Raw genomic sequence first — 21,037 nt, forward strand, 5'->3', positions numbered from 1 at the left:
ACTTTTCCTACCATTTCATTAAAAATGCAGCCAGTTCACATATAGACTCATTACCTAAGGAGCAAGTATAGTGACATGTAATAAGTTATTGGACATTATGATCATGTATTAAACAAAAAGGAACATGAAAGTGTGAGTGCAGCTCTACCTGGACTGTTAGACTGTAGATTAAATGCTGTGGTGTTCAGACAGAAACACTGCAGGCCGCCAGCTGTGATTAATTGACTCTGAAGTCAGTTGGGCCTGTTGGCAAGTTTACATCAGGTTTTCTTCCAGGAAGAAAAACTTCATTTTCGGCAAGTTTAATTTTCCAGCCTACACACACATAAATACATTATGAGTCATGAGAAAACTATGGCTTATGAGTTTTAGGAAATATTTATAAATCACCTCTCATTATTATGTAAAAGGCTGAGTCATAAATTTACTAAAACTATTTGGATAATGAAGGATCAAACTATACAGTAAGTGTAATTCCGTATTACATTGGAGGACATGGAAACAGACTTTTCTTTTCCTCCCTTTATAACCACCCAGCGGGAAAGCTTTTAAAATACAGGCAGAATAAATACACTACAGGAAAGACAACCTCTAAATAAACACAAAAATGAAAAACAAGTAAACCGTATTACATAATTTTCTAAATGTTCAGTTATGTGTATTTAATAATAATAATAATAATACTATATGTGTATAGTAAATATTTATTATTATTATTAATAATAATAATATTATTATTAATAATAATAGTAATTTAAATGTAATTGGAGGCAAACAAATACTATAAAAGATGTATCATAAATGCATAAAACATAACGCAATATAGAAAATAATTATTTTTAATATACATTTTCTGTCAAATTAAAATTTTGGAATCAATATTTTAGTTTAGTATAAATATTTTGCTGTATTTTGCATTCATTTTAAGTTATGTACATAATTGTCGTCGCTGTTGCCCTTGAGATCATAAGAAAAGGTTGTAAACATTACTTCATTGGGAAGATCTCGCGAGACTAGCGAAGAGTACCGAGCGGGCGAAGGAGACACGGACGAAAACTCCCGAGCTCTCAACACGCTGTGTCGCCCCCTCCTCCCCTCCCCTCCTTTTTCAACATGGCTGCTGTGTCTACTCTCTCAAGTAACGCTCAGATTGGAGACTGACTCGATTTCTACCGTCCAGTGCCTCTTAACTTTTGGTGTACATCAACTTCGCTTGGATGCAAATCACGTTCTACACCTTGTCGTTTCCCCTGGTTTCATTCAGTGGAATAACCTTCACCAATCACCCCCTCCCCTGGGCCTTTTTTTACCCCAAAAACAACCAACTGCCAGCCAACAACAGTTTCCAGTGCCATGGTTTGAGTAGGTGCACTCAGTTTTCCTCTTCATGAACAATGTGTGAAAACTGCGCCGAGCTGGTGGAGGTTTTAAATGAAAGTAAGTAAACAAATCGTTTTTATTTACACCAGACTAGCCGCTTGATGTTAGCACCGCTGTCCACTGAAGCTGGATGGGAGCATGTTAGCTTGCAGGCTAGCTAAATATAACTTTGTGTATTTTCTTGCTCTGTCCGCACTTTGCGGTCACAAGGCAGCGGAAGTCGTGACATTATTTGTGTGTGTGTTGCAGTCGGTGACAGCGAGGTGTTGGTGTCGGACCGTGTCGGTTTGGTGTGAATGTAAATGCCATTTTTCCCTTCCTGACTGGCAGTCAGCTTCGGGCCTGTCTGTCAAACACTCCTCACACAACTCACACAAGCTAGCTCCTAAATCCAACCACTTCCAGCCGATTTGTGTGTGACATTACAGCCGTGAGTCAAAACACAACAGCACGGTTGAACACGATGCTCGGGAGCGGGGTTTTGAGGGATGCCGCTGATGCTAAAATGCGGCTTGCGCGGATTTGGAAGTTAGCTAAGTTAGCTGGCTGAGCTAGCGAGCAGAGCCTGACTTTGTTTGATGTGTTTGTCAGGTCAGTCTGCTAGCTGTCCACTCCGCTGCCACCCATTGTTTGGTGGATGGTCACATTCACACTCCAAAATGGCCTGCAAACTCCCGATAATACTCTCACGGTTATTTCTGCTGACACGAACATGATGATGTAAATTTTCTTGTGTGTTTTGGCGAGCCTGTTAAATGTTAGTCTAAGCTAGCGACAACTCAGCTAGCCCAGAAAATTAATGGCTGCAACGAGGCGCATATTTTGGCACACAGCACACCGTTAATCCTCGGTAGCTTGTGGATATTTTTTCGGCAGATGTCCCATTGCACATTGCGCTTACGTCTTGCTCGTTTTGGTGTTAAAATCTATTGCAATCTTGCCACCTCGTCCCGTTTCACCTACAGGGCTAACGTCAACTCGAGGCAGCAAATGTAAATACAAGGTTGCCTTTATTGCTAAAACTTAGCCGTTAGTCCGGGCGTGCTAACCAGGCCTTGCTGCACTTCAGGGGTGTCTGCTAGACATTGAACAAAGCCGTTCAGTGCTATAACGCTATTTTTTAAAAACCGGTTTGCATGCAGTGATTGACGGTTTATTTGTCGTTTTCCTGCGTGTGTCCAGCCTATTGTGTGTCATGCACTTGTGTATGTGTGTGTGTGTGTGTGTGTGTGTGTGTGTGTGTGTGTGAAGAGAAAGCTCCTCCTGCAGGATCTGCAGGAATCCACTTTAACATACAATCCTGCACCTGACTGTATCATGGGCTCACTAATTCTAACTTAAGGAAGTCAGCAAAAAAAAAAAAAAAAAAATAAATAAATCAAGCTTTATTATCACGATTCTTTTTCGACAAGTTGATATGTGGTTGTCAATTGGAGAATAAGCACTTTTGGAGTGTCTGCATACGGATGTTTAAGTCCAGTTGTGAGAGAGAGATGTGGCCACCTGTTTTTCAGCAAGGAATGTCATTCTCATTGTAGACTATCTGGCCAAAAGTATCAGGACACCTGATCATTACACCCATATCTTATTGCTGATCATATCATTACAAAAACCACGGGCTGTCTACTCCAGTAACAGCCTCCTCTCCTCTGGGAAGGCTTCCCACGGGTTTTTGGAACCCGGCTGCAGGAGTTTACTTCCATTCAGCCACAAGAGCATTATTATAACCCTTCCATAGAGAAGATGGCGTAGTTCTGCCAAACATGCCCTCAGTCTGCTTTGTGTCAGTTCATAAGAGACGGGTATCACGGGTTAATCTCTGGTTGTCACTCGAAGCAAAGACACCAACCTGCAGAATAGTTCCATATGCTTCACTGTCAAAACTGCAGAAAAGCACTGAATTACATCACATATTAAGTTTAGCCTCAGTTGCACATCTGGCTTTTCCACATCTCTTGGGTTAGGGTTAAAAAAAAAAAAAAAAGAGAAACAGAAACTATTTTATTTTGTTTTATTTTTGTTGTTTTATTTTTCTCTCTTGTTGGGAGTCGATTAAATGAAGCCTTTAAAAGTCAGGAACATAAAATTATTTTCTACCCCTTTTTAACAAAACCACTCAGCAGAATCTGGACTCGACCACGGACATGTCGCACGTTTTGCTCCTCGGGACGTTGCAGTTGGAATGGGTTATTGGGGACGTTGGCCGCTGATGTTTGGGTGATGAAGCCTGGCTTGTAGTTCAGTGGTTTAAGTTCATCCCAAAGGTGTTGGATTGGGTTGAGGTCAGGGCTGCGTGCAGGCCGGTCACCTGCTTCCATCCCAACAACCATTTCTCTGTAGACCTGGCTTTGTTGAAACGGGGAAAGGGACAAACACAAACTGTTGGAACAAAGTTGGCAGCACACTGTTGTCTAAAATATCATTCTGGATTGTGCTTTTTGAAGTTGTAGTCGTAGGCTGTCTGTTTTTGGCTGTGATGTGAATTGTCACTCACAGGTTCAGATTCAGATGTGTGTGTTTTGTTTTTGTACAGTCTCGCCTGATGTGTGGAAAAAAAAACAAAAAAAACCTTGCAGTCATCAGAAGATGGTTTTTGTTTGATAGATTCTTTTGAAAGAGTATCTGTATGATTTGGGGAAATCCCAGGTTATGTAGTTGATGCTCATTGCATCACATGTGTTGATTGATAGATGAGAAGTCAAACAGTTACTTTCATTTTCATCTGCATTCATTCGGTGGAAAACAGCTGTCGTCTCACTGATGAACTCCAGCTCTGTGAACTGAAGTGTGTGTCGTACCTCACAGTTGGTTCTGGGCGTTGTAAATAAGACCTGACTTTCAGCATCAAAACCAGTAGTTGTTTATTACTTAGGTTTGAAAAATAATAAGTCCTCAAATGGTGGATATTGTCTGAACACAAGCTGCTATACCAGAACCGTAACCAAGTAAAACATGAGAAACAAAGATTTAAATTAGGAACCGTCTTATTCTTACCAGGCGTTCACAGCTTTCTAAGTTTTACGGTTCGATACACAAACCTACTCGCACTATAAAAAAAAAAAACCCAACGTGTTGAATGTGTTTACAGCGGAGGGTGAATGGAGGAGTGTGAATGTACTGTGTTATTGATTCAGCTCTATTGCTGTGAAGGTTCACAATGTGTTTCGCTTCTCGGCTAAACGAGACTCCAGTTTGAGGTTTTTCATGTGGTGTTGGGTTAAAGTTCATCTCACACACACACACACACACACACACACACACACACACACACAGGAATGAAACTGTGAGAACTGGTTGTATTTTTGTGTTTTTTGGGACATGATGATGCTTGTAACTTTACTGATATAAACCAGTATTGTGGATGGGGGGGTGGTGGTGGTGGTGGGGGGGGGGGGCTTGCACAGCAGGGTGCTGTCAGCTGTGACAGCTCTGTCTACAAGACTGGCAGGTCCATGTGCTGTGTCTGTCGGAGACCTGTGACCTCAGATTTGCTGCAGCAGCATGTGTTTGTGTGTGCGTATGTAAGAGACAGAATCCCCTTTTACAACAGGGAGCTGTGTTCAGCTGGTGTTTCCCAACACGGGGATAATCCACATGGTTTCCAAAAAATGTGAGGATTTTCTGTTTTGAGTCCAAATTAAATATCTTTGGATTCTGGACCATTGTTCTAACAAAACAAAACAACTTGAAGACGTCAGCTTGGTCTCTGGGAGCGCCAATACATGGAAATGTTTCAAGAATATTCTGACATTTTCTACTAAGCAGCAGTTCAGAGAATAATCAGCCCCAGACCTGCGACATCTATGTACCAAACTGTTCATACGCAGTGTGAACATGCGTACCATGTGAATTTAGTCTTAAACCGCACACAAACTAAACCCTCAAACGAAAGTGAGTTTATTAAGTTTCTGTCCAAAAATGCAGGATGATGCAACTCAGATACTGACGTAGTCCTAGAAGATACATAACAGGCCTTTTCCACTGAAGACATTTTGACATGTCCCTGATGTTGTACATGTCCTCTCACTGTCATGGTTTACTGAATAGAACAGGACGGCGTCTGTGAGTCAGAATGTCCGCTGTAAAAAGACATTTGAAGAATTATTTTCATATTAAATGAACTATGAGACAAAAGAGAAGAAACATAACTAAATAAAGCGACTTTTTCAGATCGGTATTCTCCCTGCTCTGATCCGATACCACGTAATTTATTCCTACGTGTTATAGTTTCACATCTGGATAAAATAGTAGGCACTGAGCCTGTCTTCTGATTGGCTGACAATAAAAATATAGCAGATTTCAGGTAAAAACACTCGGAGAAACCAAATCCTGCAAGGTTTGGATGGTGGGTCCAGGTGGGCGGGGCTTGGTGACTGCTTTGTTGTGACATCACAAAGTTCCAGAAGTCCTGACGGCTGGTTTTAAGACTCAGTTTCTGAATACAGGCTGTGTGCATTTCTCTGTGGACTGAGGCTTTGATACTTTCACAGTATTAATATAGAAGCTAGAGCTGATCTATAATCTATAATCACACTACACATGGACACAGACCTTTACACTGGAGGAGCTTTAAGATTCTCTTCTCCCAATTTACAATTGAACACAAAATATAATTTGATTATTTTCTCAGTGAATTTTTGGGTCTAAACAATATTAGAAATTGGAGGAAAAATTCTTTAAAGTCGAAGTTGGTTTCTTCAGATGATGTTTGTCCGACCACCGGTCCAAAACCCAAAGAGATCCAATTTAAAGAAAAGAGAAAAAGCAGCAAATCTTCACATTTGAGAAGCTGGAGTTAGAGGCGTTGCAAATTCATCTTCTGTTTATTGACTAATCGATTAATCAACTAATCGTCTCAGCTCCCAATAGAACCTCTGGTATTATTATAATAATTATTAAGGCCTGCAGAGAGGTTCAGGAATGACGGATATTTGGCCTTTGTTAGAATTTAGGAAGCACAACGTTGATTTGTTTCAGTTGAATAACGGCAGACGACCCTCGTCCAGTGGCTGTCAACAGTCTTTGGACCTTGAACACCTCAAATACACCTGAGCGGCCAGACCTGCAAAAAGCATTATTCACACAACAGCAGCTTCCACATTGTTCAGTGACTCTGATTAAACCTATCATGCAGTTTCAGCTATTTCCCAGCAACGCACACACACACACACACACACACACACCACACACACACACACACACACACACACACACACACACACACACACACACACAGACCTCGATTATCAAGGTTGAGAACTGCTGACCCTGACCGACTCGTGTTGACCAGGACATCTGTCTTGTCGTAACAGAATGTGGCGACATGAAGACAATGTCCACATAGATTCAAATAAGTTTATACAAAAATAATTTTAAAAAAAACAAAATTTTATGCAGAAATAATAACCTACATTGATGACATCACCTTTCCAGCTTGTTACCATGACACAGTATCAGGGTTCGGGTCTCGTTCAGGTTATTTTGTCACGTAAATCTTTATTTCCAAATATAATTTATTAAGATTTTTCTCTCATACTGCGCCAGTGGTCTGTGTCCATGCATGTCATGTGTTATAGTGGTCCTATAATAAAGAGAAAAACCCTATTCATGCAGCTCATTTCATTCCAGGTGGAAGCACAATGTGCTGCACAAAGGAAGGATTTCAAAGGAAGTTGCAACCACAAAAACTATGTGGACAGTGTGAAGATAAAACATTGGACACAAATTAAAACAAACACATGAATAGAGCTGCACAATTAAATGAAATATAATTGAAATCGCAAAAATGACCAAGTTCAATATCCAAATCACAGGAGCTGCATTTTGTTTTGTCACGTTGTTGTGCTTTGTTAGCACCATAATCTCTGTGATGCTACAGACACGCCCCCGCCTGTAAATCATATTCTGCAGACGTAAAGGAACATGCTCGTTAGTAGACCAACAAAAATCAAACATTCACCATGAAAATTAAATGCAAAAATGACCATTCCAACTGCCAAAATAATCACTCTATGATTTTATTTGCACATCGTGCAGCCCTACATTTAAATGAAATGTATGAATTAAAAACCATAAAGAAAATGAAATAAGACCAACAACTGATCAGTAAAAAAAACAAAGGAATAAAATGTGATTAGATAAAATAATAATTAGTCCAATAAAAATAAGACGTATAAAACCTATAAAAGGAATAAGAATAGAATAAAATGGTAAATTAAGATCAGCACACGACCTGAAAGCCTCGGCTCCGGATGGAAGCAGCAGACGATGGTCTCAGTCTGAGGGACAGAGAGTTGACTTCTTATCTTCACTAGAGAGCGGGAAACGTAACCTGTGCTGTTTTATGTTCTGTTGTGTTTTTTTGTTGTTGGCTTGGTGAAGATGGAAGGAGGAAAAACAAAGAGACACATACAGGTTTTCATATTCAGACGAGGTCTCAGAGGAAGCTGCTGTTGCTGTGGACGGGTTGTTTTAGCAGACAGCATGACAACCTTGAGATGCCAGCTGTGTGTGTGTGTGTGTGTGTGTGTGTCTGTGTGTGTGTGTGTGTGTGCGCTCATATTATGTAAAACTGTTGCCACAGCACTGTAGTGTTCATGCTCTGCATTGTTGACGGACAGAGAGGCTTGTTGTGTGTGTGTGTGTGTGTGTGTGTGTGTGTGTGTGTGTGTGGATGACGGTGTCGTTCGGTCGCTCAGCCACTTCGGTCCAGTCTGAGACGTCTTAATAACTGCGGCTGGATCGTCGTGGTCATTTGGATGGGTTATAGAACATTTGGAGATCCCCACTTTCCTCTGGACGGTTGATTTAGTGAAATGCCTTAAAATCCAGAAGTGTCCCAGTTTTCCGCCAGAGGCTGAAAAGATCAGCTGCTCAGTTTAACACCTGCAGGTTTTTATATGAGCCATAAAAACTTCATTTCCTCTGACGTGTGCTGCATTGCTGCGTCTGGCTCCGTGTCTCTGCATCCACCTGAAAACTGGCCTCTTCACAGAAGCCTAGAAAAGGAGGGAGAATTAGATTTTAGCCACGTTAGAGTTGACAGTATCTGATGAAGTTGGGTGTTCATTCACAGCTGATAGGAAGACTTTTAGACCTTTTTATAAAAGGTATAAATTATAAAAGATAACGTACGAGAATGAAATCGTTGTTATTGAGACATTGGCAGAATCTTACAAGGATGCAATAGTAAGAAAATTGTTGGTTTGTCATTTATGAAAACGCTGCCTGACACTGACTGTGGCATATGTTTAAGGGTTCAAAGGGTTTTAACCGCAAAGAAAAACATTTTTAATTAAAGACATTCAAATTTCTCCAAGAAAATGAAACTATGCCCCGTGTTCCTGCAGCTCAACATGAATCTGTCAGTGTAAAGAGAAAACGGATGTTAAAAGACATTTTAAAATCAGGCCTTCTATCAAAATGGACTCCAGAGGGTTAAAACTCCTGCAGTCTGAGTCCGTCTTTAGAGACTGAACATATTCAGATCATCCTCGGCCACGGTCGTCTGTCAGCAGCACAACACACAGTTGAGCTGTATTTATTATAATGCCACAGCTGGAACGTTCATATTTACACGCCTCCGGTCTGGCTGAACGTTCCCGTCCCCGCTGAGCTGAGGAGTGTGATCACACAGCGGAGATGTCCTCCCCCTCTTTGTATTTATATCCACGCTGAGCTGCAGCCATAAAGCGGGTTTAGTGTTGGCACCAGAGCGCCTGTTCCCAGACATCCTCATAAAGTGAAGCGGTGAAACGACGTCCCTCATCTGCCGGGACGTCCCAGAACTCCGACCCCGGTGCCGAAGCCTCTGAGGAGCTTCCGTTCACACGTAGAGCTGAAAAGGTTTTGGTTCAGGTTCAGTTTGAACAAAGTTGAATACAGTTTTTTGTTTTCTGTCTGTCTTTGCTGCCAGATTCAGGTCAGCGATTCAGCGGAGACACTTGACTCCTCTAAACCGGGTGTGACTGATATGGATCTTTGAGGGCCAATACAATAACAGTAACTTCAGACTGAAGCCGTCGGAGTCTGGAGCCAATATTTAATGTCTCTGCATGAGGCGGTCTCCCAGTCGCAGCTCATCTGATGCAGCACTTTGATGCTGAGAGTAAACATCTGATAACGATGCTTCAGCTCATATTCTCTCCTCTTTTTTTTCTCACTTTTTATTTATAACAATTTTAGTCATTTTACAATAAAATAGGAACCAAATGGGGAACACATTCCTCAGTCTACTAAAGGTGTCTCCATATTGTCCTCAGGTTTACCTGTCTCCCTCTCACACCAGCTTTCAGCTCTTTTTCACAGAGGTACATGTCACTTCTGAAGACGGCGTCCTCTGTTATTCATCCAAGATAACTCGGATTTAGTGTTTTAAAAGAAATCTGCCAGAATAATCGCAGTATGATTTTTGTTTTTTTGCATACAGTGCAGCTCTGACCTGAACTGTTTCTGAGGTTTAAAGATATTTTCCCCCAAAATTTGATAATATTTTCACACGTCCAGAAAATGTGGGACTGGTTAGTGTCTATGTGTCAACACAATCTCCATCATTCTCTATTTTCTTTTCATATGAACATCTTAAAGGACAACTCCACCAATTTTACACATGAAGTTCAGTTTACTTGTCACTTAACCTATTGAAACTGACATCACACGTGACACATGTTGAGTATCTACAAACTAAAACTCCTAATAGACAACTTCTTTTACAAACTTGGGGCATGGAATTTGAGGTGCACATTTACCAGATGGGAATTATGCATTATGGGTAATGTAGGATCCAGTGTTTGTGGAGGTTAAGTCAGGACATCTCGTTTTTTTAAACTCAAACCTTTTGGAAATGCAATAATCTAATCTAATGATTTTACATAATGATTATCCAAAGAAGCTTTTTATCATAAATAATTGTGAGAATGATTTGATATTAAACAGTGACAGGAACAGTTTGAATTATAATCTTCACTGGAAATTAAATTCATGATAAATAATTATAAGTAAAATATTTTTCACAAATAAATCAAATATGTAACTTTTATTTTAACAAAAAGGGTCAAATTATATTAAAACGCAGCCTGTAAAACATTTCTGTGCATGTCTGCCAACATAATTGTTAATTGTTTAATTGTCTTTTTCTCTGTGAAACAACCTGAGAGCAGCTGTAGCTGTTATCTGCTGCAGCTTTGCACAGAGTTTGTTCACAGTAGCGGCGTGTGTTGTTGTTTCGTCCGCTCTTCTTCGGAGGATAAAACTGTCATGATGTCATGTTTTGTGACGGGTGTTTTGTGTCGTCTCTCCCTCAGTATCGGATGCAGACGGCAGCGAAGGCGGCTTCCAGCTGAAGAAGGAACATGCCCTGCGAGTGCTGGGCTACATCAGCTCCTGGACACAGAGGTCAGTTCCTCCCGAGTCACGTTCAGCCGACAAACTCCAGGCGAAACCGACTCCCTGGCTTTGCTTTATTGATCCTGAGTTGTTGTTGTTGAAAGAGCGAGTTTCTCCTAAACTGTAAGAACCTCCTGAAGCACTTTGCTGCCACACTTCAACAAATCACCACGTTTTAGATTCAGACCAACTTCTAACTGCAAACCAAAGGATTTATTAACGGTTAGCTAGTTTATTTATTAGCTTGTTAACACACACTAAATCATTTATAAGCTGTTAAAACACATTAGATAAAAAACACAACAGTGACCCGTTGCTTGCCAAATAGTGAGCCCACGTGTTCATCCCTTTGTTTTCTCCATCATCAGCGTTTGTTCCTGCTGCTTCATCACGTCTTTAAGTTATCGTCAGCAGCTTAATGGTCAAACGGTTTCATTTGGCAGATCACATGATCAAATCAAATGACCATGATTCATCATTATAACTGTTTTATTACTGATCTGTTTCACACTTTACAATAAAGCTCCTGTTACCAGTTATAAATGATAGTAACTCACTTTTTATAATTGTTTATTAAGTGTTAAAACTGAATTAATAACCTAATTATAAACCATCTATAAAGTCTCATTGTAAAGTGGTGCCACCTGAGCGAAGTTTACCCAGGTCACTGTTGCTGCCTCGGTGGAAAAGCTGGATTACAGACGTTTGCATTCACACACACACACACACACACACACACACACACACACACACGAGCAGCTGCTGTCTGCTGCTCTCAGTCTTCTGCAGGACTTTGTCAGTTTGAGTCTCTTTCAAAACCCTTTCACTAGGGGAGAAAGTAGAAAATCTAAATCTATTCAAACTGAAAAACAAACTGGTTTGAAAGTGATGTTAAAGCAGCGAGGACATTCTGGAAAAACGAGGACAAACTCTAAACAGTGTTTGCTGGACTTTTACCAGCTGGGAAAATCTTCTCAGGGGAAATGAATGACTCATTACGCCGCCGACCTCCCGCTCCCTGCGAGTCATTAAAGCGTCTGACGGAGCCTGTGGCCGCGTGGCCGTCGCTCAGGTGTGAACGTGGCTTCGCTGTGACGAGTCTGGCAGCTCTCAGTCTCCGTCACGTTGGATAAATACACATTCAAAACAATAGATGTTTTTACATGATCTTTATTTCCTCGGTCGAGGCCGTCACACAATATGAATGTTCTGAGTAATGATGGCGCTCCTTTTAGTTTGGTGTTTGTTTTTCTTCCTCCAGCTGGAGTGTTTGTTTTTCTTTTTTCTTTTATATTCAGAGTTTTAAGGAGACGTGAAGTCGCTGACACAAACACCCAGAAGCTGCTGACTCATCCGTCCAAACTGCCAGCAGGCAGATCTTAGGCTGCGTCTGCTGCTCCACGTTTGTGAATGAGTGTAGAACATACGAGCAGATTGGCAGCGACTCATCCTGTACTTTGACTCGGTCAATATTCAATAATATTGATCGATATATTTCCCGCCATATGCAATATTTGTCATAACAGTTTTGTAGTCAGTGTTCGTTTTCCCTGCTGCCGAGTCTGACCCTCAGTTCACCTCCTCCTGGGATCGCTGTCCACTGAACCTCGGCACGTGACAGATAAAACTTCGCTTATAGCTGAAACAAAATACATTAATATGATTATACATTTTAAAAAAGAAAAGAAAACACCCCCGATAATAAAGTGTATCGCGACAGTTTGGCTGGACGCCCGATCCTAGCTTTGTCTAAAGTGAGAGGAAACAGGTGAGCAGGTTAACAGCTACACAAACAGTCCAGCTTAAAACTTAAATGCATAAGTGGTTACATAAAGTTAATTTTTTTAATTGTCGGCGGGTTTTTGAGATTTGTAGATGTAAACAGAGCGTGTGTAAATATATGAGACACCTGCAGTTAGTTACTCTTACTCTACTCCCGTTCAACAGGTTGTGTGAAAGCGGCTACAGTTCTTTCAGACACGGCGCAGGTGTTTGGGTCACCTGGACCTCAGTGATCTCCGTAGTGAGATCCTGATGTCACCTGCTGGAGAATGAAGCTCTACCTTCATGTTGACTGTCGTCGTTTCTGTTTGTGTCTCCAGACAATGTCTCTGCTGCTTCAAGGAGTACAAGCACCTGGAGGTCTTCAACCAGCTGGTCTACGCCCTCATTAACCTGGTCATCGCCCAGATCAGCAGCCTGAGAGACCGCCTCTGCAGCGTCCAGGACCACACCCATAAAGGAGGCGTGTCAGGGGGCGAGGCGTTGGGCTCCGAATGGAGCGGCGAATCTGCACCGGGGCCCCTCCCCCAGCCGTCATCGCCCGGGGAGGACGAACCTGTGAATGTGGAGAGAGACTCTGCGGAAGAGGATGCCGACACCCCCGACCTCAACCAGAATAAGACCCAGCACCAGGGGGGTGAAGCCCAGATGGAAGCACTGGGGCCTGGGGAGAGCGGCAGCGGGTCTGGGGTCGGCGATGGAGGCGATGGGGTCGGCGGCGGCAGCGACACCCAGGACCCGTTCAGCTCCTGGAGCACAGAGGAGAGGGAGAAACTGCTGCTGTGTGCGGCCAAGATCTTCCAGATCCAGTTCCCCCTCTACACAGCCTACAAACACAACACACACCCCACCATCGAGGTGAGGACACGTCCCAGATCTCACACACACCTGACTCCCACAGACCAGAACAATATCTTACACGTTAACGCTGCCGGAGCGTTTGTGGTTTATTCTCACAGATGTGTCGTAGCTTTTCTGCTGATGACACCAAAACACATTCTGCTTTGTTCAAGCTCCTTTTTAAACGTGGAGTTCAGAAAATAAACATTAACCGCACGGAACCAGCCTTGTAATTATTCTGTTTGCAGACGATACAAGTTTCCATGTCACGTTAAGCTCGGCTGTTTCTGTTTTCTCCCTTCCTGTTTTTCTTTCCAGGACATATCCGCTCACGAGAGCAACATCCTCGGCTCCTTCTGCGACATGAATGTAAGGAACTTACTTTATCTTTATTCCAGTGAGTTGAGTGTTTTCATTGCTGCTGCTGCTGCTGCTGCGTTTACTTACAACTTGTTTTCTGCCAATCAGCAGCTGACACCTACAGCTGGAAATGGGTCAAATACGACCAATGATTTCACTGCAGCCAAAAAACACAGACTTCCTTTTTTTATTTCAATGAATCTCCTCATGACTAATCCACTGTAAGCCGCTCTGAGAAGCGATGTCTTGCAGACGCTTAAAATTTTAAATTCGTCTCTTGTCGTCTTGTTTTCACGACGGTCGCGTCCCGTTCATTTATTCCATCCTGAGCCTGTTTTATTGGAACAAGCTCTCTGCCCAAACCCGACAGCTGCGCTGCATCCAGAGCGAGAGGAGGGGGGGGGGGGTGAATACTAGATGTAGGCCTGAGGCACGTTGCGAATCGCTGTAAGAGACGAGGACGTCAGTGTGTGCCAACAGTGTCACATGACCGCTGAGGAGACTCAGGTTTATTGGGCACATGTTTCCTCAGCGGGTCGGGCCTTCGCTCCCTCCACTCAGTCAGTTCAGCTGCTGTCTGAGGGCGCAGTGCGTTAGGACGGATCCACTGGAAAAAATAAAGAGAGTGCTTCATCATCATCATCATCATCATCATCATCATCAGCAGCGGCGGCGTCTCCTCCTGTGATTATTCTAAAGTATCTGGGAACCATCTCCACTCAGCGGCAGTTTTCTTGTCACCCGGACAGATGTTAATATCTCGGAGTGAAAGTCCAAACAGCTGTGTCTTGTCATTTATATACAATAGAATATTCAGTAGTTAATGAATGAGTTTGTAAATATACAGTTTTCAGTCAATCTGACGCACAACTACTTGTATAATTGTTAAATAATTCTTTTGGCTTTAAAAACCTTTTTGTGTTTCAAATTTCTGCCAAATTTCATTCATCCATCATTAAATTATTGATTGATTAAATACATTTGTCATTCAGCTTCACCAGAACTAAAACAGTTACACTCCTTTACGCTCTTCAGCGAGGCCACAGCTGATGAACAACTTCACAACAGTGTGAAAGAAAAAAGTAAAATGGCCACTAGGTGTGTGTAAATCTAATGATCTGCTCCCTCTTGGCTGTGAAAGTAATGCTAAGCTACTTAGCTTTGCATGGTAACACAGAGAAGATAAACACACGGTTCAAACTTCCACTTTAGTTCTTGTGTTTTTTGGTTTTGGAAAAGTGAATAAACCCCGAGCCTCCAAACTGAAGCGCTCAGAGCCACATGTGGAGAAACCCAAAGCCTGATCCACCTGCCGTCACCAGCTGCTTTTTTTTTTCCGGGGGGGGGGGGGGTCCGTCGTATCACATCAGGGGATTTGAGTTTGTGCACTGATGCCGTCAGATCGTCCTCTCAAACTTAAAGTGTTTTCTGCTCTGGTGTGTTAATAGAAAAACATTTATTTAAATGATTAAACTGCAGCAGGAATGTTGTTCTGAAATCCTCTCTGCACGTCTGCCTCCTGACCTGCGAGATAAACTCTATCTGAGATCTGACCTCAGAAACCTGACGCCCAGTGGCCACGTATCCAAATATAACCTCAGTCTGATGTGAGGGTTCGTGTTTCTTCGCCTCTGTTCTGGATTTATTTTGACGCGGATGAACCGAAAGGTTTCGGACGGGAAATCCTCCCAAAAGTGGGAAATATATTTGTATTATAAAAACAAATGAGTTACTGTGAAAAAGAAAGACGGCGTTTAATTCTGGTGGGAATCACCTTCAATCAATGTCCTGCCGGGGGAAGACGACATACCAAATCTAATCTCTAATCTTCTTAAATAACTGTTATTAACACAAGCAGCCAACGTCACACCTGGTTAGAAGAAGTGAAGCAGCTCTGCTGGTGCTGCAGTTTGTCCCGACTCACACAGGCTCAACGCTTTATACCAGAGAGGTCTGATATCACAGTTCTGGTTCGTGTGTTTATTGTCGGTGTGTCTGGGTTTTTTAAGAATTGACTGTAGTTCTCTGTTTAGCTAAGTATTGTCCACATTTCCTGCCCTCTGGTTGTTTTGTCGACGCCCACATTATTACAGTGTGCTGAGCCTCATAAAGTCGTGGTAACGGCTCCTCGGTGCAGCTCTTGATGTTCTGACATGAAAATAACAATGCTCAGGAAAGGAATGCAGTATTTATACTTGGTGTTAAACGTTGCTCATGTGTATATTGTACTTTGTGGCCGCTGGTCACCGTGGAACAAAAGCTGTGCTTCACTCGACCTCCGATAAGCTCCAGGCATTGCCGTGAATTGGGTTTGGATTCCTGCAGATGAAGTTACCGCCCCCCAGGGAGGAGTAACGTGTCCCCGGACAGTCTGATAGCTTCCCGGCCTTCCCGCCGTAATAAAGTTTTCATTAAGCGCAGGGACGCCGGGATCAGAACAGGCTGGAAGTCTGCTTTCACTGAGGTCGGCGGCTCTGGAGCTGCTGGTGTGTTACAGTATGAACAGTCGGCATCGCAGTGACACCAGAGTTTCATTATCAAACATCGGCCCCAACGTGATGAAACATCCTTAGAAAACCTCATAATTACTGCTCCTTTATTTTTACTGCTTCTTCACGATGATTAACCAGGTTTCTAAAGGAGCTCGTCGGTTTAAAGATGCTAAAGTGTCTAAATGAAATTAACAAGGTTTTTCTTTTTGTTTCTTGTTGCAAAAAAACACTTTTTTTACATTAGTTTGTGTTTATGCTGTTACTTATTTTTCAGTTTGCACATTATGTAAATATCTTTACAAACCTTCTTATTTACGGTTGATTTGTTATTTTTCTTCTTTATACTATATTTATTACTCGTTGTTTTTCTTCTACCTCGCTTCCTCTGCTGCAGGAACGAGTGTGGGGTCAATAAAGGTTTATTTTCTCTCCAGGACGAGCACAGCTCACAAACTGCCTCCGTTTCTAGAAACTAAACAAAAATAAAATCTAAAATCCCAACGTGCCTCTGATCAGGGATCATGAGTGTGTGAGATGTGTCTGACGTCGTCTCCCCTCGTCCACCAGGACGTGGAGGTGCCTCTGCACCTGCTGCGCTACGTCTGCCTGTTCTGCGGGAAGCACGGCCTCTCCCTGATGAAGGAGTGCTTCGAGTCGGGAACTCCAGAGAGCCTCCCCTTCCCCATCGCCCACGCCTTCATCACCATCGTCTCCAACGTGAGTGTGCGCCGACCGGACGAGGAGACCGGCATCCACGCCTGAAACATTCTGACTCATCAATAATAGTAGTAGTTCTAATAAATGGAGTTGATGAATTGGGAAACTGTGTTGTTAGTTAGTTTCAGCTGGTCGCTGTAGTTTGAGATGTGTCCGGTGAAGATTCTCCGCTGTGCGTTGTGACGATGTGAGTTTGACGTTTGATGTTTTTGCTTGTGCCCACAGATCCGCATCTGGCTGCACATTCCCGCGGTCATGCAACACATCATACCGTTCCGCACCTACGTAATACGGTGAGTTCACGCCCAACATTTTTTAACCGAGGCTACAGTTTGATTTCATGAGGGAACAAAGACGGAACAAACCTGCACAGAACAATCAGCCAATCCCCATTACTGACGATAATTAACTTAATTCATGCATTGTTTTTCAAAACAAAGAGCTTTACATGATTCTCAACAGATTACTACTTTAAGAAATAGAAATTATGCAGCAAAAATCGAGATTTAAAATAAAATAAACCAAAATAAAAGTGAAATAATCCAAAAATATATATTTGTATAGAATCCAAACAAATCAAAGTAAAATGTGCATGAAATGAAAATAATCTTTTAATAATCTCTCAAATGTATATTCTTATCTGTGTGCAGGTGAGCACAGAGCACTTTTCTGCTCGTTTGTCAGTTTAATTAAATAAATAAAATCCAGTCGAGGATCTTCCTCTCAGCTCTGGTGACAAAAAGAAGTGAGGAGAACATTTTTCCAGTTGAGTGGGAGCTCCTGCGCAGCCGCCTGACGTCTGTGTTGTGGTGTGTAGTTGACGGAGAAGCTGCCATTTTGTCGAACACCTTTCTTTCCCCCGTCAGCGCAGCGTTGAACAAACTCTGCTCCCAGATCAGATCGCAGCGTCGGCTCAGGAGCGCTGACGTCTCCACTCCGAAACAGAATAAATCAGAAACCCAGATATGATCACTGGGGTGTAAACGCTGACCTTCCCACTGTTGTGTTGTTCTGTGTTGTCAGGTATTAAAACCCTCCCTGTTTCACCTTTTTTTTTTTAAATGCTTTGTTTAAATATTAGCGTCATTGTGACGGATTTGATGTTTGCTGTCGTTTGACGTGAAGCAGCCAGACGAGCTCGATTCTGTCTCTCCCTCCCTCCCTCCCTCCCTCCCTCCCTCCCTCACTCAGTGCACCTTGCTCTTTCGCGCTCTCTCCCCCAAATACCAAAGTGCCACACGTTAGTTGCTAGGAAGAGCTTCCGTCGCCGTGGCAACAGTTGCCAGGCCTCCAGTCAACCTCTCCTCACATGACCCTAGAGGAGGCAGAGAGCCGGCAGAGCTGGTCATGTGACGCAGGCTGGCTGATGCTCTGCTGCTTCGCCGGCTCTTCTGTCTGACTGAACTCCGGCTCTCAAACCGTTACTGGGATGAAAGTCATTATTAAAGGAACGCTCCCTGATTTCATTGTAACGGCTGGAGTTCATGTGACGGAGGAGCAGCTTCTGTCTGTGAAGCTCGAAGATTAAGATTTAGATGTTGTTTTTTTTTTTCCTGTTAAAGCTAAACGGGACTCTAAAGGACAAAACGCAGCAGCGGTGAATGATGCACGACAACATACGTGTCGACACCTGCACTGAGCTGCAGGATTAGGGAACAAAGCTGCATGTGGAGACGTGAGAAACACAAAATACAGACTATGAGGAAATCTGAAGCTTTGAAAAGTGCACGAACAGGAAATCTTTAAAAAAGCGAAGACTCAGCGAGATTAATGTTACAAAAGCCCCCGGGGCCGTAAACTCACCCCGAACCCAGCAGGCCCGGGAAAAGAGTTGAATGTATTTATTTATTTATTTATTTTCTGGCTTTATTCTGTTCGCCACAGAGAGAGAGAGAGAGAAACTCTACCAGGTGTCACAAAACACAAGCATCAGACGGGATTGTGCCTGAATAAAAATGACAGAAGAAGTTACAGATGTTGTGTAAATCAGAAAGTATTGCTCAGCTGTTGGATGGATGAGACTGTGACATGAGTCCAGTGAGTCTGAGTGACTCTTCCTTAAAGAACACCATGATGTAAAGTCTGAATTACCGTGACATCTGGTTCAGAGGTTCCTCTCCTCCCGTCCGGAGGATTCGTCAACACTTCGGTGATGCCGTGACTCGGCGGGAGGCGGGAGGCGGCTGTGGCTCAGGTGGCGCAGCGGGATGTCCGCCCCTCACAGGGCTGGCGGCTCGATCCCCGGCTCCTCCTGTAAATGAGTAAATGGAAAATAGATGCAACACATCAGTTTCATGCTTTGTTTTGCAACTGTGTTACATTAAATTACATCGTCCGTATTAAATAAATAGATAAACAATTACCAAGATACTTGCAAATCTAATGAAATTTCATTAGCTGCACCTGTTCTGTTTGTTTAGTGCCAATTAGCAAATGTTAGCATACACCATGCTAACTCGAACGACAAACTTCATACCTGTTAAACCTCTGCATTTCCATAGTTTTCATGGTTAGCTTGCTGACATGAGTGAAGCCTCAGAGCTGCAGATCTGCTGCGTGGCTTGTTACAGTTTCCATTAGATGAGTGCAACATCTGGAGGAATACATCTGTAAGGAGCCCATGTAAACTAAGTAAAAGTCGAGTGTAGCTGTTGATGTTAATGTTCACCATGCTGGTTAAGTTGTTGACTTGTGGCCCGGAAACTCTAAATTAAATTTCACATTTTCCCCGTCAGTTCGTTATAAGCTCGTTCTCAGGCTTCAGTCCAGTTTTGCATCTCAGTAGCCGTTTGTCCTTTTTTTAATCTCCTTTGATCAGCAAAACTCAACCCCCTTCAGCAGCAGCTGGAACCTCCCAGCTCATCACAACACATCTGAAAACCACACAGCCAGCTACGAGCGGCTCAGAGCGAACACTGGATGAGTCAGCAGCGCTCCGCCGTTGATCAGATATCTCGGTGAACTCCTACGCGCGTCTGGAAAAGGAATGTGATTAAAAATCAATCTCAAAGATATGAACAAGTTTTTCAAACGTCTGAAAAGTCGGTTCCTTAGAAAAACTGTGAAAATGTGAGTGAAAAACAAACTGAGCTCGGTGCCGTCAGGTCGATCACAGGCAGCATCTCTTGAAATGTGATATTTTGGATGAATTTAACATCTTTTCTTCATCACAGTGGCGATGACACTGACCTCACTCGCTCATATTCTTCCTGGTCTTCCACCCAGCGGTTAGCGCAGAGGACAGTGGGTTTGATCGGTCTGTCTGAGTGTCGGTGGGTAACTCCTGCGCCGCTGTGTGCAGGTATCTGTGTAAGCTGTCGGACCAGGAGCTGCGGCAGAGCGCGGCGCGCAACATGGCCGACCTGATGTGGAGCACGGTGAAGGAGCCGCTGGACAGCGCGCTGTGCTTCGACAAGGAGAGTCTGGACCTCGCTTTCAAATACTTCATGTCCCCCACGCTCACCATGAGGCTGGCCGGACTCAGCCAAATCACTGTGAGTCGCACAGACGCCGCTCCGCTCGCTCTCACCTCGTCTGTCTGTCCTGTCTGACACTCCTGTGATTCTCAGTTTTAGTTTCCAAACCGTCGACACGAGAGCAGCTTCAGGGTTTTCCTCATTAAAGCCTCAGCTGCAGTAAAAACTGCTCTAACGTTTGATGAACGTTTCCCGTGATGGAAGATGAAAGTATTGACACGTTAATGAAAGTGTTTTTCTCTTGCAAGAGATTTCTAGGTTTTAGAGGGCAACACGGTTTTAAGAAAGTGTTTCCTCAGGTCTCGAGTGTGGAAATCTTTCCTGGTTTTTAGAAACAAAAGAAAAGTTTTTGAATAGAAAATGAAAATGCACATATCCTCTGTACGGTGGCCACTTCAGGACATTTCTGACTTCTTTGTCAGACTTGAAGCAGCTGCTACGCTAACATGCGTTTAGTTAGAATTTTAAAATGTTAATACTCGGCATGTTTTAGTGATTAGCATGTAGAAATAATAATGTTCCTCACAGACAATAAGTGACTGAGCAGGTTTTAGATGCTGAATTTTGAATCTCATTATAGTGATACACGTGTCGTTATAATTAAAC

The 21,037-nt window shown here is 43.0% G+C and overlaps 1 protein-coding gene and 1 long non-coding RNA gene across 5 annotated transcripts in view; one reads left to right on the plus strand and one right to left on the minus strand.

The window, feature by feature from the left end:
* The first annotated feature begins 1,084 nt into the window (after positions 1–1,084).
* usp34 (ubiquitin specific peptidase 34) overlaps positions 1,085–21,037 on the plus strand; it is a 60,918-nt gene continuing 40,965 nt past the window's right edge. For all 4 annotated transcript variants that reach the window (XM_056371400.1, XM_056371401.1, XM_056371402.1 and 1 more), the window contains exons 1-7: positions 1,085–1,437; positions 10,683–10,773; positions 12,867–13,404; positions 13,705–13,755; positions 16,806–16,955; positions 17,181–17,248; positions 20,257–20,449. In XM_056371400.1, the coding sequence (XP_056227375.1) occupies positions 1,395–1,437; positions 10,683–10,773; positions 12,867–13,404; positions 13,705–13,755; positions 16,806–16,955; positions 17,181–17,248; positions 20,257–20,449 (1,134 nt within the window). In that variant the 5' untranslated portion in view covers positions 1,085–1,394. The remainder of the gene's footprint in view (positions 1,438–10,682; positions 10,774–12,866; positions 13,405–13,704; positions 13,756–16,805; positions 16,956–17,180; positions 17,249–20,256; positions 20,450–21,037) is intronic.
* On the minus strand, positions 11,934–12,930 carry LOC130166077 (uncharacterized). Its single transcript, XR_008827097.1, has 2 exons — positions 12,828–12,930; positions 11,934–12,403 (listed from the first exon to the last, which is right to left on the minus strand). It is a non-coding gene; the product is annotated as an uncharacterized LOC130166077 (long non-coding RNA).

Source organism: Seriola aureovittata, chromosome 3 (genome assembly GCF_021018895.1).
Source record: "Seriola aureovittata isolate HTS-2021-v1 ecotype China chromosome 3, ASM2101889v1, whole genome shotgun sequence".
In the NCBI taxonomy this organism is placed as follows: domain Eukaryota; kingdom Metazoa; phylum Chordata; class Actinopteri; order Carangiformes; family Carangidae; genus Seriola; species Seriola aureovittata.